Raw genomic sequence first — 15,466 nt, 5'->3', positions numbered from 1 at the left:
TACATTTTACAGAAAAAACTGTAGAGTTTAAAGTTGTTCAAAATTAAAAGGTGTATACAACACTGTTTTTACATGTTTTATATTAAGCTTTTGGTATACCCGCAAATTCAAAAATAAATTTCTGTTATTAGTAGCAAATAGCCATGACTTTTGTTGTTTTATGAATTGCTATTCTAATAACAGAAATGTCCAAATTTATTTTTAAATTTACGGGTATACCAAAAGCTTAAAAGAACTAGAACATGTAAAAACATTTTTGTATGCACCTTTCAATTCTGAACAACTTTAAATTATTAATTATTAATTGACGCCATTGGTACCGCCACCAGAGCCACTACATTCCTTGGTTTCCGGAAATGGGCCAGAGTCTATACATTTTTTACTCATATCCAGAAATAAAACAATTGTTTTCAAATTACGGCATTTGGCGCAGCAAAAAAAAGGTACGTTGCTAGCTCTGAATCGCCAAAAGCAACGCCGTACCGTAACGTTTGGAATTAAACCCTACTTGTTGCGCGTGAACATTTATAGTTCGCGTTAACGTTGCGTTAGAACGGTTACGGTACGTAGGAAATGCCCAAATCTTATTTCTTACGGTAAATCGTGCTAACGCGTTTGTCGTCGGCAGTACTCGGATAATTCAAACAGTTGAGTTTATCCTGACGTTCGTTTCGTTTATTTACAATAATTATTGACACTTTGTTGGTTATTATTATTTTTAAATGCACGTTACTCTTACTGACAGATGACATACAATGACAGAATTCGTTGCGCGCTAATGCGCAAGCTGGCACTTGCCACTACGGAACTATAAATCGTATTATTTTCGTTTTACGGTTCCGTTCTTACGGTCTTACGGCTACGGAACTATAAATCCGGCTTTAAACCAAATTTGCTACACATATTGTTAGACATAAAAGCGCAGAATCGCGATTGCGCAGGGGGGGGGGCGGGGGGTACCTGCTCTAGGCACAGCGAATTTCTCGAAATCATTTTTTGTTATTATTTATTCCAGTTCAAATTGATTAGGTATGCATAGCTAGGAAAGAGGACAACGTCCGTCGGGTCAGCTAGTTGTAAATAAAAACAAATTGTGATATGAAATTCGAAGTTAGTACAAGAAAAACTAAGATGGTCACACTGACAGGACGGTAGCAATACAGTATTATAAACGCACAGAAAAATCCTGCCTCGACACCATCACGAACCAAATAGCGAAAAAAGTATAACCAGACCAGACCAGACGGACAAAGTGACCACAATAGCGCATGTTTTTTTAATTTTTGTGGAAATGCCCTAAAAATTTCAGAAAGAACGACTTCGTTCAGTTACAGTGGAACATCCTGTATATGAAATCACCAGCACGTGGGTGGCAACAGTGGAGCATAATCACCAAACTTTCAAAAAACAGATTGAAGAACGTCGGTTACAAGCAAAAGTTTACCGTCACTTCAGAAATCTAAAGACGAGAGATTTGTGATTTATAGGCATTATTGGATTGAGGATTGCCTGCAAAAAATGCCAAGAACGAAACGTTTACCAAAACAAAAAACATCTGATAATTTTAAGCCAAGTAAATCGAATTTGGACCATGCTGTGGTTAGTAATTATTTGAAAGCGCTGGATAGAAAAAGTAAGTATATTTTAATTATGCTTCTTTGCTAAATGTTTTATTGTGATGTTTTAAGTGGCTGTCAAAGATATGCAAATTGAAGCAAAAGTCACTCAACTATTACTGACTGTCGAGAATGTATGCCAGGAAAGTTTCCTCAAATTTTCTCAATATGGCAACTTGAGATTTGAGGAACTGGTAGGTGTCTCTTCAGTAAACATACTGAGCAACAAACAAGGAACAACTTACGATTATTTGATTTTTAGGAAAACACTAAATCAAAGGAAAGTACAACTCTGTACGAAAAAAGCGTAAGGGCGTTCAATGCTAGCAAAGCAAGAGGGAGGCCTCGTTCCTCTTCAACTACAACCAGGGGTTTGTTATTGCTTTTTACTTAACTGCACCACTTTTTTATGCTATTCATTCGTCTCATAGCTAATCCCCCCAGTACTGTTAAGAGAATTCGACCCAGCAGATCACTATCGCGAACCAACACATCTGTACGGGCAAATAATTTAGTGACACCAATGAACAAAAAAATAGAATCATACGGAATGATCACTCCTAAGGTTTGTGATTTTGTTCAGAGTAATCCGCCACCTAACCTTCTTGTAGGTGAAACCTAATACACCGCAAGTAGTTTTACGTAGACCTAAACAAGGTGAAATCGCACTCTCTATGCAAGGAAGTCCTCTTATGGTTGACCATATTGTAAGCCATGCAAAACCGAGCGTGAATATACCGCTGCTTGATGGAAGGGTATGTGCCATTCAACCAGAAAGGGGAATTCGCGCATCACAGATACCAGACTTGGATCCTGAGATACGTAGGCAAATTGAAACTCTCAGAGATAATCTTTCTAAGGTTTTACAAAGCCAATAATTGTTTTTATATTTGGTTATATTGTAATGTTATTTGTCTTAAAATTGATGGGAATGCAAATTGAATATATTGAGTGATATGATTAATTTTGAAAAAAAAGTAAACATGAAATTGTAGATACACAGTGTTGGAATATTATTTATACAGAGTTGTTGATTTGTACAGACATAACATGTACTGTATGCAAAGAGGAAACTTCTACTAGATGTAGAAAAAGTAAGAATCTCATATAGATATGAGAGTCTGTGGACTTTGAATGCTGGGTTACTAAAAATGTTTTTGTTTTCATGATAAAAACTTGCAAAGAGTGCAATTGTGAAAATGAACCATTTTATTGAACTGGTCGGTAAAATCAGCTTTCCTGATATTTAAAAAAACAAACCGAGTACGAGATAACAAAACTTATTTTCTTGCTTTTATTATCAAATATATTGAAATGTATTCCCCAATCTTTGCCTTTTAAATCCGTTCCCCAATACTAGGTACAATCTCGGAGCAAGTTTTTATCTTAGTGCAAAAGAATAATTTGAGCTTATTATTAACCATACATTGGCTTCATTTTAACATGAAGGGCCATGCCACCTGAAAATAGTAAGTTTAAATAGAGTGAGCGTCTAAAATATGTAACAAATTCATTTAAAAATTAGTGTTTGGTTTAAAAAAATGTCATCCAACATAATTTTTTGCACTAAAGAGAAAATAAATATACAGGGTGCGTCAAAAAGTAGATTTTGATACCAGTTGATTTTTTAAATGATTTTGACACAGAATTACCACCCCAATTTAGTCTTCCTCCTATTCCAGTTTTCTCTAATTACGTATTATTAATACATTCTACAAGTATGACCAGTTTAGAATACTTACATACTTATCTTCAACATAACTCCCAAAACAACTGGAATACGTAAAAAAGAGCTACAGCATCAAATTGTAGTTTTTTTAATTTCTCACTGGGAATTTTCTGTATGACAAACATTAAGCGAGATATACCTACACATTTAAAGCGTGTATTTATATGCGAGCACCACCTTGTTTGAGCCCTTTAGGCTCATCTCCTTATAACAGTAAGAGTTTTAAAGGAATTTAATGTAAATATAAAACCGTTTTTTAATGAACTTTCTACCATGGTTTTCCTGAGCTATACAGGGTGTTACACGACCGTTCGAAAAAAAAAATCGGGTTGTAGAGGGCATCAAAACAAGCACTTTTTCCAAATAAACCGAGGGTCCAACGTGTTTCGTTTGGGAGCCACCCCCCAAAGAGTGTTGAAATCTGCATTTCTTCTTTAATTTTTTTCTCAGCAACCATAAGAGTTACAAAGTCGGGTGGCATGTCTTTGAATAGGTTTTTGGGTATGCTCTTTCCGATTTTGCAATTTTTTTTTCAAAATTCCTACCCCTAAAGGGCGCACCCCTAAACTAGGGTGCAAAAAAAAATTCTGATTTCGACGAAATTTGGTATCTGGGGTTTTTTTAACATGAAAATCACGAATCTGAAATTAGTTTTTGAAAATTCGAAAAAAAAAGTTCCACTGCAATTCTTGGCGGGACAACGAAAATAGAGATAATTCCACGAAATTTGTTGTGTACATACTAAACGAGTTAAGGAACAAAACTGTCGAACAGTTTTTTAAAATAACTTTTCAAACAAAAGTTATACTCATTTGAATGTTGGTCCTTCGGGTCGCGAAGTGTCCCAAGCCTACTAGTAAGCCATAATTTCGCATGTGTTGGTTGACAATGTCGCAAAAACAAAAGATTAACGGTTTGAGTCGATATTTTGTTATTTGGAATTAATTCGAGTCCCGAAAACGCATTTTTTGTACGAATAAAACATAAAATTTTTCTCCAACCCCCTTTACTTTAAATTATATTCGAATTTAGATTCAGTTCACAGTTTCACTATACTAGATTGAGAACTTCTGCTTTCTTGTCCTCACGTGTCATGCCACTCTAGTATTTAGGTTAACTTATAACCTATTCGTTCTTACTTCTCACCTCTCGCGACTTTGTAGGGAGCAAATCTAGGGTAGCATGTTCTGCCGTTTTTATAATCTCTGGCGGAGTGCTATCCATGTCCCTACAGTTTCAGTCATTTCTATTGTATACAAAATTAATATTCTTTTTGTATTGAAATAAAAAACTTACCATACAGTTTTTTAATTAAAATTAATTGCAATTAATTTTGTCAAATTTTGAATTCAAAATGACAGATAATAGTGCAATGTGTCTTAAGTAGATGGCGTTACGCGCGACGGCGGGTTGTATACGTATTAAAATTACGTTCACCGAATATGTAAATTACGTTACACATGGTTTAAATAAAAATAGCGAGCATAAATCATTTTCAATACATGTATGTACATACGTATAGGTAACAGCATTATTTGTATTGAATATGCAAAAATATTTGATTTCTACGTATAGAAATATCTTACAACCTGTAATGTAAAACGATGTCAATGTGACATATCTCCGTGATAGTAATTTTTTAATTGGCCAACTTTCAAGGTCAATTTCTTTTTGGTACTAGAACCAGAAGTATCCACTTTTTGTACAGTTGCCATGGTGATAGCGATTAATCCGCAAAACGCCAATTTGACGTATCGAACACTGTCACAAAATAGCGTCTTATTCAGGTGGTTGGAGAAAAAAATTTTTTTCACCAAAATTAAATTAATTCTAATTAGGAGTTACAATGTATTATTAATTATATTTTGCGTTGTGATTGTGATATTAAAATAAAAGGTAAAATCAATAGACAAACATGAAAAAAAGAGATGAGTCGAGTCCTTTGTTATAAAAAAGATGCCCAAAACAATAGAAGGAAGGAAACAAACCAATTTTCAATTAAGTACCAATAAAAAATTTACTGTAATTAATCGTTTTAAGGCCATCGAAATTACATTGAAAAGGTTAACAAAAATTTTCCTGTGTGAATTTGAACAATTTAGTGTTTAGTAATAAAGCGGTAGGTACATACAGCATATTAATATCCCTTTTGGCAGTGTGTTATTAGGCTTAGACTATGAAAGGTATTGGGCATACAGGATGTAAGACTGTCAAACATTTTTTTTTTTATATTTTTTTTTAGCTAGGAAGCTGTTCTATCAAGAATTTGGTAACTGGTTTATAATAATATTTCATACGAGTTCCAACCCTTACAAGAAACCAAAACTTGGCAATCGGTGGTGTGGATATGCAATTAGTACGTATACCTACTGATGTGGCGTTTAAGGAATAACACAAAAGATAAGACATGAAAGGAAACGATAAAAAACTATAATATAAAACGTACAATAACAACAAAGTTTAACAATAACCATTACTTAAATAAAACTCTATCTGTTTATCAAATACTTCTTTGGTATAATTGGAAACATTTAATGTTTCGATTAAATAGGACAAGGCTTTTGCTTGACATTGCCCATATTTCCAATGTGAGATCCACCAGTTTTCTCTTTTTGTATCACGTGACTTCGGCTGTTCACATTTGTACACCGACCTATTTCTATTATTATTGCTGGAATATCTCTCATACATTGATTTACAAACAAAACATTCAAAAGCAGGTACTGGAAAGTATTTATTGTTCATAATCCCGTAAGAACCTCCTTTGAGCTTATCTTTTAATAGCTGATTTTCGACACGACCCGATAACTTATGTTCCATGTAACTGTCATAAAGTTTGTCGTTAGTGTTCACAGATTTTATGTAGTCTGCTAGGTGCGAGGCGTTCTTGTAGTCTTCGATGAGTATAGCAGATTGATTGTTTGGTAACCAATCCTGAAATAAACACGAGTTTGGACGCATTTTAAGAGGAACCTCTCACAAGACAAACAGTACACAATTTGACCAAAAAATTGGCAAAGATTAGTTTCGTAAACGCAAAAGTACATTGTGTACTCTGTCATGAGAGATCCCCATAATTGTATATTACTGTAACTGTTGGCGATCCCCAATAAATAGGTATAGATCCTGCGATTAAGGGTCTCCACAATTTCTCTGTGACGTAGTCGTTACAAATGGAATTTTCTATAGCTATCGTAAACTTGTACTGTGCAACAAATTTCATGAAGTCTTCATCGTACAAATTCGTCAAGATTTTATTTACAGAGTGTCTGTAAAAACCTTTCAGAAAAATTGCACAACAAATTATGCATTAGGCACATACTGTTCAGGTAACCGTTTATTATTTAGACAGCTTCCGTACGAATCCACAGCGATGTACTTCATTAATTCGGAAACATAAAGATCCCGTTCTATGGGAGTTTCACAATCGGATTGTATATAAAGAACTGGAGATATTTGTTTCAAAAGCTTATTTTTCTGCTTCAGGTTGACATAATAAGTTGTATCTGGAATTTTTGGGGCTTTTGAAGGGGTATGACGAGTTATATAGGTATTACCTGTAATTAATTGTAAATCTTCTAAGTATTGCAATACTAACGGTAAGCTGCTGTCGCGACTAAATGTTGAGGTAATATTAAACAAGTGCTGCCCTTCTTCGTATAGAAAAAATGGTAAATTTTTGGGGGATTCCTCGTGAAAAATGGCCCATGGAATGTTCTTTTTTGGTAGAGGTAAATCGTCTTCTTTGAAATTGCTTCCATAAAATAAATACGCCTGAAAATAGACCATAATTAAGTATACTTTGCTGTAGGCGGCCGCGAAAGTTGTACAACTCAAGAAGTCCCGCCCAAGTTAAATGAATTCCAGACCAAAGATCTTGTTGCAGCACAATGTTCGTATGCACCAGGGCGAGTCGGCTAACTGGGGTGGTTTTAAAGGGGGCCAAAATCAGACTCATCTTCCAAATAAACTGAGGTGACTCAAAATTTGAGCTTTACTTAATTTTTTTTCAGCAACCATAACACAGGGATGGAATGAATGGCTTTACTTAGTTTTTTGGGTACACCATTCCCAAAATCGCTACCTCTGAACAAAGGGTGTGACAAAATTCCTATCTTAACAAAATGTAGTATTTGGATATCTTTGAACATATCTTTGAAAATAATGAAATAATCTTGTAAAATTAAAATAGGAATTTTTTCATGTTAACTACTTGGCACGACGACGTTCGAGAGTTTTCGAAATTTAATTTTTGATTCGTTATTTTTCATGTTGAGAAAAGCCCATATACCAAATTTAGTCGATTTTTTCGCACCTTTTGCACCATCTTGGATTAAGAATTTTTAAATATTTTCATAAAACAAGAAAGAGCATTACCTACCCAAAAACCTGAATAAAGCTGCTGCAAATTACTGTTATGATTCCTGAGAAAAAATTAAAGAAAAAACGAACATTTTGAGATTTGGACAAAAATTTGATGGCCTTCCTATCAGGAAAAACGTTTGGAATTTTTCTCAAATTTGTTAATCCCTAGGGACCAAAATTTGTTTGCATTTGGGCACTATAGAGATATCCATCAAATAACTTGCCTAATACAAATTCTATAATATACCTATCGATTTCTCAATCATTTTGAGTTTCTTATGCACCATTTATCTATGTATTAAAAGAGCTACGAAAAAGGACAAAGCCTTTGAATCCCAAGGTTGATCAAGTCAGTAACCTTGGGGGCTAACTTTATTTATAATGTCTAGATAGGTACTACCGCATTATCGTTTCCTGTTTAAATCATCCTTTCTGTTTCACTGTATCTGAATGTGCGAGAAGCAACATTGTAGATAGGTCGGTAAAAATAGAAATTGATAGAGTTCGGTAGGTAACAGTCTGCATTTTCAGTAACCAGAATATACTGATAACAGCCAATTGGAACTATTATCCAATAATTGACTGATTGACCCTGATAATGTACTAGTGACCTAAAAACTTTGAATTACTGCTGTGTGTGAAGATTAGATATAAAGTAATTATATCCACCACCGTTATTTTCTAAACAGCTTAGAAAATAATGGTGGGATATTTATTAAATAAAACACGTAATTGAAACATAATAAATGAATTTAGTAGGTGATTTGGTTTACATTAAAGACTGGATTAATAAATTTATAGCAGCTGTTTAATGTTTAATGTTAGAAATCGACAAAATAAAAAATTACATTTTTATAAATCAGTGATGCTTTGGAATCTTTTAACAAACTACAAGCGCATCGCATATAAGTTATCGTTATTTGACGTCGAACGATTTTCATATTTATTTCTATTACAACTCCGATGCAAGAATTGCAATTGGGTAATGTTTTTTTAGAAAATGTATGCTGCATCTGCATCAGATACTATTTGTTTATCAGAGAGAATCAGAGTACCTACATAATCGAAGAAAAAAAACTGATTTGAAGCAGATTTGTTCCTAAACTTATATTCGGATTTTCCGCTACTGCAGCCAAAACGTTGAATGTATTGTCGTTTTCTTGATGGTTTGACGGACATTTTAAACGTTATTGCACTTGCAGTTCTTTAACTAATTTATAAACAAGTATAAATTTAATATACGTCAAAGGCAAATAATGAAAAGTTATCGCTGTTTTTTTTAGGTAATTCCAAGGCATATTTGATTTATTGTAAAATGAACCTTTTTATTTTGTCGATTTCTACGGTTTTGAAAAACGGAAAATTATAAGTAATCATATGAACAGATGCAGTATTTTTTTCTCTAAAAAAACTTATTTAGACTTTTGCTCTAAAATAATTAGGGGAGCTAGTAAATGACTATAACAAAATTACCATTGAAATCCCTATGCTGCGTCGCGCTAGGCACCATCCGGTATATGGTAAATACTAAACCAAATACATATACCCTTATAGGTAGGTATAGTATTATTATTGAATAATAATTCATATTGAATTGGCTTTGTAGCGATATGTCACTTAAAAGGGAGGAAGCATTTGATATTTTACAGGGAATCTGGTGAACGAATTTATAATTTTAATTTCGTTCGTCCCATACCAAAATACTTAATTTTTTTATGCTCCCCCACCCCCTGTCTTACCGTTTTGAGTAAGTACGTACATAATATTTACCTGCCATATACGGGGAACAATTCAAACTTACCGCTACATCAAACTCTAGAGATCTGTTTTTGGTAACAACACACGTGTACCTATCTTCACAGGAAATCAGCTTTTTGTTTTCGAAAATGAAGGGGGTCCACCAAATTAAAATCGGATAATTTTCCGTGTTTCGTGGGGTGTACGTAAATTTCTGCAAGCAAATAAGCTTCGTGCTCACGTGTTAAATATCTAGAGGCGGATAATACCTGAATTTTAAATAAGGACATTGTACCACAAACAATTACCGCAATTAAAATATATTTCAGGCGCACTCTTAAGATTTGCCGAAAAATTACCATTTTTTATCACGACCTGTACATTTTACACTTTATTTATCGCACTGCGATGCGTGATAGCTAATTAAAAAGGAAAACTGTAATGAGCGTTTGCCGTTGTGTAATTGAGATGAAGCGGGGGCTGTGTTTTGATTGTATGTACTTTAGATACCACTTTTGATAATGCGGGAAGTGAGGTAGGTCATTTGACAGTTTTATTTAAATATATACAACCGATAAGGACAAAAATAAACAATTTCGTTGTTGGCAAATGGTAATGACTACATAAGTATGCGATGAGAGATTCCAAAATCCAAATCCGCCATGGCAAGAGACTGTGAGAGTGAGAGGTGCGGTGTGTGGTGTTGATTGAAACAACCAGCATCACCTCCACGCCGTCTCCCACTTTCAGACTCAAGGTCAAGGTTAAGAATCTGGCTTAATATTCTACAATCGGCAGTGTTGCCCTTTTTCTTCATTTCGCCTACTCAAAGCCCAACTCAGTGGCGTAACATAGGTCATTCTATTTCTAGTAAGAGTGACATATCTGCGGGCAATTATGACACGGAAAAATCGATAAATAATGTACACAGATTTTTGAAAAACGTTTAATGGTTTAAATGCAAATTTTTGTGTTAAGATTACCTTTTAAAAAATTAAATTTTATGGTACCTAATTAAACACTGTTCGGTTTGTTTCCACATTGCGGATTTAAGTTTTAGTAACAAAAAAATGTCAAAGCAAGATTACTTGTTTTCTGTACGAGCGGCAAATTAAATATTGTGGTTCTAACACTATTTCTGAGTAACAGAAAAAGATATCCTCTTGCATTTTTACACAAGATTTAAGTAATATTTTTGAAATTCAAAAGACGTTTGTTGAAAAATCATATTTTGCATGTGATTTACCGAAATGTTTTTTTGATATTGCTACTAAAATAAAATGTTTTTAAGGCTTGGAAAAGATAAACATTAATCTTGTAAGCAAAAAAATGTTTAATGACATGGTTACATAACCTTATACATATTTTTCGTTTATGTTTGATACCTATAGACTTCGAAAGCACATAAAAAACATGTTTTGTGAGCCGTTTGTTAGCTGCGCATCTAAAAAAAACAATAAGAGCACGCTCAGTTCGATTCCCTGCGTACACTCGTGTGCGAGATCCCCAAGCCATAAGTCATTCATCTGGTATGTTTCGCTGGCGAATGTTTAAGGATACAATTTTATATCAAAGACGAATTTTTCGAGCAAATATACTGAACAATGTAGTGAACAAAATTCTCCATTAATAATCATATTAAAATTGCTATGCTATACAAGATTAAAAAAATATCAATGGCATGGCATGTTTAACACTGTTTAAAATATATCTTTTTTATCAATTTTTCTATACATTTACGTCATAGAATTCTGGAACTCTAGTTCAACCAAAAAAATATTCATTGTATTTGAAAAAATCATAATTTTATGACTAGGGCACGATAATAATAATTTAGCCCATTTTAATTACAGTAATTTACAATGGCAACATGTTTGCAATGATTTATACTTAATTTATGATAATTTTGGATTTGGGTCATCACTTTCGCCAGATACGGCGAATTATAAATTGCGCCCTGTATACATGGTGTAATCCGAGCGCGGATAAATGAAATGATTGGAGTAGTACACTATAAAAATGAAAATACAAAGATTCTACTACGTATGAAACAAATCCGAAAAAGGCGAAATAAAGTGGATGAATAAATTTGGCGTTAACCAATGGGATTCCTATTCAACCACGGTTAATCAACAGGTTTTTTGAAAAAATAATTTGTTTATATATAAAGATATTTGTCTATAATGAAATTCACCCTGTACATTCGTCCGTCAAGAAAACTCACAATATATAGTATGTATAGGAAGCTATTGCAGGGAGCGAGTTTAAGGGCAAACGCCCTTTTTGCATCAAGATCGGTATCGGAAGATGTTAAATGAAAGCGGCAACGTTGCATTTGACCGTTCAGCTAAAAATCCCTAAATTTCTGGTCCAACACCATCCACCATCTTTTCTTTTGCTTCAAGCGGCAAAAAGGTACGTAGACAACGTGTTTTTTCAAAATCTCATAATTTACAGTAACTACACTAATTATCTCATTGAAATTTAAAAATAACAAAGGTGTGCTATAAAAACAGTTGTTATTCTTTTGTTTGGAAATATAATAGACCAAAACTTTTTGTCATTTTACCTCTTTGTCAAAGTTTCTGCACGTGCAATTTTCGGCATTGTAAATCGAATAATTTTACAGGTGTATAACTTGAGGTGTTTTATTTCTACCAGCAGTCAATAGAAAAATGGCCACACAACCGGAACACGTCGGTGACTGTCCCGATGAGATGGAATCCGTTGACGATGAAGAAACTGCACACGACGTCGCCCACAGGATGTTGAAATATCCTGACGTTCTGGCGGCGTTACAATCTCATCATAACTCAGAAATGCTAGCAAATCTTCCTCCCGCGGTTAAACGACGAATTAAGTCCCTTAAAAAATTGCAACTCGAGGCGACCCACATAGAGGCCAAATTTTTCGAAGAAGTTCATGCGATCGAATGTAAATACCACAAACTTTACCTACCGTTATATCAAAAACGAAGCACAATAATTAATGGCGATTACGAACCTAACGATGATGAGTGCCAATGGGTGTCCGATGAGGAGGAGGAGCTCTCGAAAGATATGAAGGAGAAGTCCAAGTTGGAGGATAAAAAGGAAGAACCGGTCAAAGAAGAATTACCTTCGAAGGGGATTCCAGATTTTTGGTTAACTATTTTTAGAAACGTTAGTATTTTATCGGAAATGGTCCAAGAGCACGACGAACCTATCTTAAAGCACTTAAAGGATATTAGAGTTAATTTTATGAATGAGCCAATGGTAAGCTTGAACTTTCAAAAATTCGTTCTCTTCACGTGTTTTCTAGGGCTTTGTTTTGGAATTCCATTTCGAGCCAAACGAGTATTTCACAAATACTGTCCTGACCAAAGAGTACGATATGAAGTGTGTCCCTGATGAAGATGATCCTTTCGGTTTCGAAGGTCCTGAAATTTACAAATGCCGTGGTTGCCTAATAAATTGGAATAAGGGGAAGAATGTTACATTGAAGACCGTGAAAAAGAAGCAAAAGCATAAAAGTCGCGGCGTAGTACGAACTGTCATGAAAACTGTTCAGAATGATTCCTTCTTTAATTTCTTTACACCTGCTACAGGTAGGCATTCTCCAAAGGAGTCTGATTTCAGACAATTTTAAATGCTTTCAGCTAATTTTAAACCAATGTATAGTTTTAATGAGACTTCCATAAATCAAAAAATCCTAAAGTATGATATAAAAAGCTAAAATTCATTACATACTCAAAGAAATGAATTGAGGCTGATTTATTTTTGACAAATTGGCGTGTTTCATTAACAGGTATACCTATTTATTAGATTGACAATGAACCCAATGGGTCCATAAAACTTCTTATCATCCTTTTTTTTATTGGAGAAATCTATTTTCTTTCCAAAATTTAATTTACTGTTTGTTTCCATGATTTCTACCAAATGTCACATCATCTCCTATCTTCATTTGATTTTAAATGTTGCTGTGAAAGTTAGTCATTCAATCTACAACACTTTCTGAATCCTTGGGTACTTCACATTGAATATTTCACTAACCTTTTTGTATAGTTCCCGAAGACATCCCCGACGGTGAAGTTGATGAGGAAACTCGTAATCTCCTAACGTCCGATTTCGAAATTGGCCATTACATTCGCGAACGCATAATTCCACGTGCGATCTTGTACTTCACCGGTGAGGGTATCGAGGAGGAAGAAGAATACGAAGAGGAGGAAGACGATGAAGAAGAGGAGGAGGAAGATTCCGATGGTGGAAAGGACTGTGGAAATGTCAACTCTGATCAAAATTGCAAACCACAATAATTTCTAGTTAAATATACATTTATTTATCTTTTTACATTTTCATTGTAGGGTGGTAATTTACTATGCAACTGTTTAATTCATATTTGCAGCTGACCATCATTTTATATGCCTTAAATTATTGTATTGTTATTCAGCTCTACTTTTGTATTGCTTGGTTTCCTAAACTCCATGCATATTTTGTTTGGACATATCTTGCATTTAATAAATAAAAGTTCCAGTGGACATATTGTTCCATATTTGTTTATTTATTTGTAAAAATCCAAGTTTGATTCCTAAAAGAAATACTGAGTGTTTGGAATTGCCGATTTTGTAATCTTTTTCTCTTTCCAATGACAAAAATCGAATATGGCGTCCATAAGAAAGTTGAAATGATTATTCCACAAGTTTTGGCGCCATCCGAAAGCTGAGAAAAAATTACTAAACGTTTGTTAAAACTATTTTTTGATATCTTTGAAAATAAATGAACGCCAGCTCAATTTTGAAAATGACATTTTTCGGTTTTTTCCCATAACTTCGTTATTTATAGACCTACATGAAACTCTGAAAAGGAAATTCAATCTACATAAAATTGTGTAATTCTTTGCACATTTAAGCGACATTGTATCTCTTACGGTTTACAAGATCCCCATACCATTGTATAGGTATACTAAGCACTGGAAAAAACTATAGGTACCTATATTGTTATAAAATAATTTTCTTTAAATCGTAAATTTCGGAAGGAATACAATATCCCTGATAACGGCGAATATTTCTGTAATATAATTATACCAAGAATATTAAAAAATGTATAACGGGCGATCAAAAGTGATTTTCTGTAGAGTCGCCTTTGGAAGTTCAAGTTAAGTACAATTTCCCATGTAAACAAAAATTCCAAAGGTGACTTGACAGCAACTCAATGGCGCAAATAAAGATAAAAATTAAGATAGTGTAAATAACGCTGTCTTAACTCTCTAATAAAACAACCTTGGTCTTAACTTTTGAAGGACTATTCCTTATAATGCGATCAAATATGAAGGTACTTACGACAAATGAGTTACCTATAACGGTATAACGGGAAACCTTTGGTAAGTGCCGACAGCACTGACTACTTCCTTTTCTCTCACTCTTTCGCTCCTTTCTTTTTGTTAAGATCTATTATATAAAAAAAGCGTGCGCTCGGGGGATCCGAACCCGTGTCATCATAATCGAAAGGCGGCGGCCTTGCAGCTGCGCTGCGCACCGGCCTGTTAAATATTTATTTACTCCGAACAAGTGTAGTATGATCTTTGCTCCGAAGCTATTAAATACCCTTTAAATGTCAATTTCAAAGACTCATCGACGACTGTTAAATACATATATTTTCCTTCAAATAGACAAAATATGCAGTTGTGAAGTAGGCTATGTTGAGCTCGCCTTCGGTTGCCCTTGCATTCACTTTCGGGCAACGTCGGTAAGGTGACATGTTGGTTGCCTAACGAACAACAAATTCCCAAGATAGTGCATGAGGACCAACGATCATACTAACAGACATTACAAGTTTATCCAGTAGGTATATACTGTACTTTAAATTTTTGAGAATTAGTGTTTTTAAATTCGACATACTTTACGGAATTCACTACGGTGACGCGTACGTCTTCGCTTTTCATAGTGTATCTGTCTGTCTGTTTGTGCATGATAAAATATGTTGCTCTTCGCCTACCTATTAACCTCGCGTTCTTAAGCGAATAAAATTTCACAGGTATATAT

The 15,466-nt window shown here is 34.3% G+C and overlaps 3 protein-coding genes and 1 long non-coding RNA gene across 4 annotated transcripts; 2 read left to right on the top strand and 2 right to left on the bottom strand.

The window, feature by feature from the left end:
• Window positions 1-1,348: 1,348 nt before the first annotated feature.
• LOC116168575 (borealin) lies at window positions 1,349-2,580 on the top strand. Its single transcript, XM_031484489.1, has 5 exons — window positions 1,349-1,633; window positions 1,689-1,810; window positions 1,879-1,987; window positions 2,048-2,181; window positions 2,228-2,580. Exons 1-5 carry the CDS (start codon window positions 1,519-1,521, stop codon window positions 2,492-2,494), a joined length of 747 nt encoding a protein of 248 aa, XP_031340349.1. The 5' UTR covers window positions 1,349-1,518; the 3' UTR covers window positions 2,495-2,580.
• A 3,179-nt stretch (window positions 2,581-5,759) lies between these two features.
• Window positions 5,760-10,062, bottom strand: LOC116169913 (alpha-(1,3)-fucosyltransferase 10). The gene is made up of 6 exons (XM_031486121.1): window positions 9,717-10,062; window positions 9,512-9,661; window positions 6,903-7,119; window positions 6,668-6,851; window positions 6,434-6,614; window positions 5,760-6,279 (listed from the first exon to the last, which is right to left on the bottom strand). Exons 1-6 carry the CDS (start codon window positions 9,807-9,809, stop codon window positions 5,806-5,808), a joined length of 1,299 nt encoding a protein of 432 aa, XP_031341981.1. The 5' UTR covers window positions 9,810-10,062; the 3' UTR covers window positions 5,760-5,805.
• Window positions 10,063-11,707: 1,645 nt separating this feature from the next.
• On the top strand, window positions 11,708-13,965 carry LOC116169914 (nucleosome assembly protein 1-like 1). Its single transcript, XM_031486122.1, has 4 exons — window positions 11,708-11,862; window positions 12,077-12,701; window positions 12,748-13,033; window positions 13,491-13,965. Exons 2-4 carry the CDS (start codon window positions 12,123-12,125, stop codon window positions 13,739-13,741), a joined length of 1,116 nt encoding a protein of 371 aa, XP_031341982.1. The 5' UTR covers window positions 11,708-11,862; window positions 12,077-12,122; the 3' UTR covers window positions 13,742-13,965.
• Window positions 13,817-14,850, bottom strand: LOC116169915. The gene is made up of 2 exons (XR_004145115.1): window positions 14,765-14,850; window positions 13,817-14,013 (listed from the first exon to the last, which is right to left on the bottom strand). It is a non-coding gene; the product is annotated as an uncharacterized LOC116169915 (long non-coding RNA).
• Between the last annotated feature and the right edge of the window lie 616 nt (window positions 14,851-15,466).

The sequence above is a fragment of the Photinus pyralis genome, unplaced genomic scaffold (genome assembly GCF_008802855.1).
Source record: "Photinus pyralis isolate 1611_PpyrPB1 unplaced genomic scaffold, Ppyr1.3 Ppyr1.4_LG4, whole genome shotgun sequence".
NCBI classification, from domain to species: Eukaryota; Metazoa; Arthropoda; class Insecta; order Coleoptera; family Lampyridae; genus Photinus; species Photinus pyralis.
This window is presented reverse-complemented; position numbering and strand designations above follow the sequence as displayed.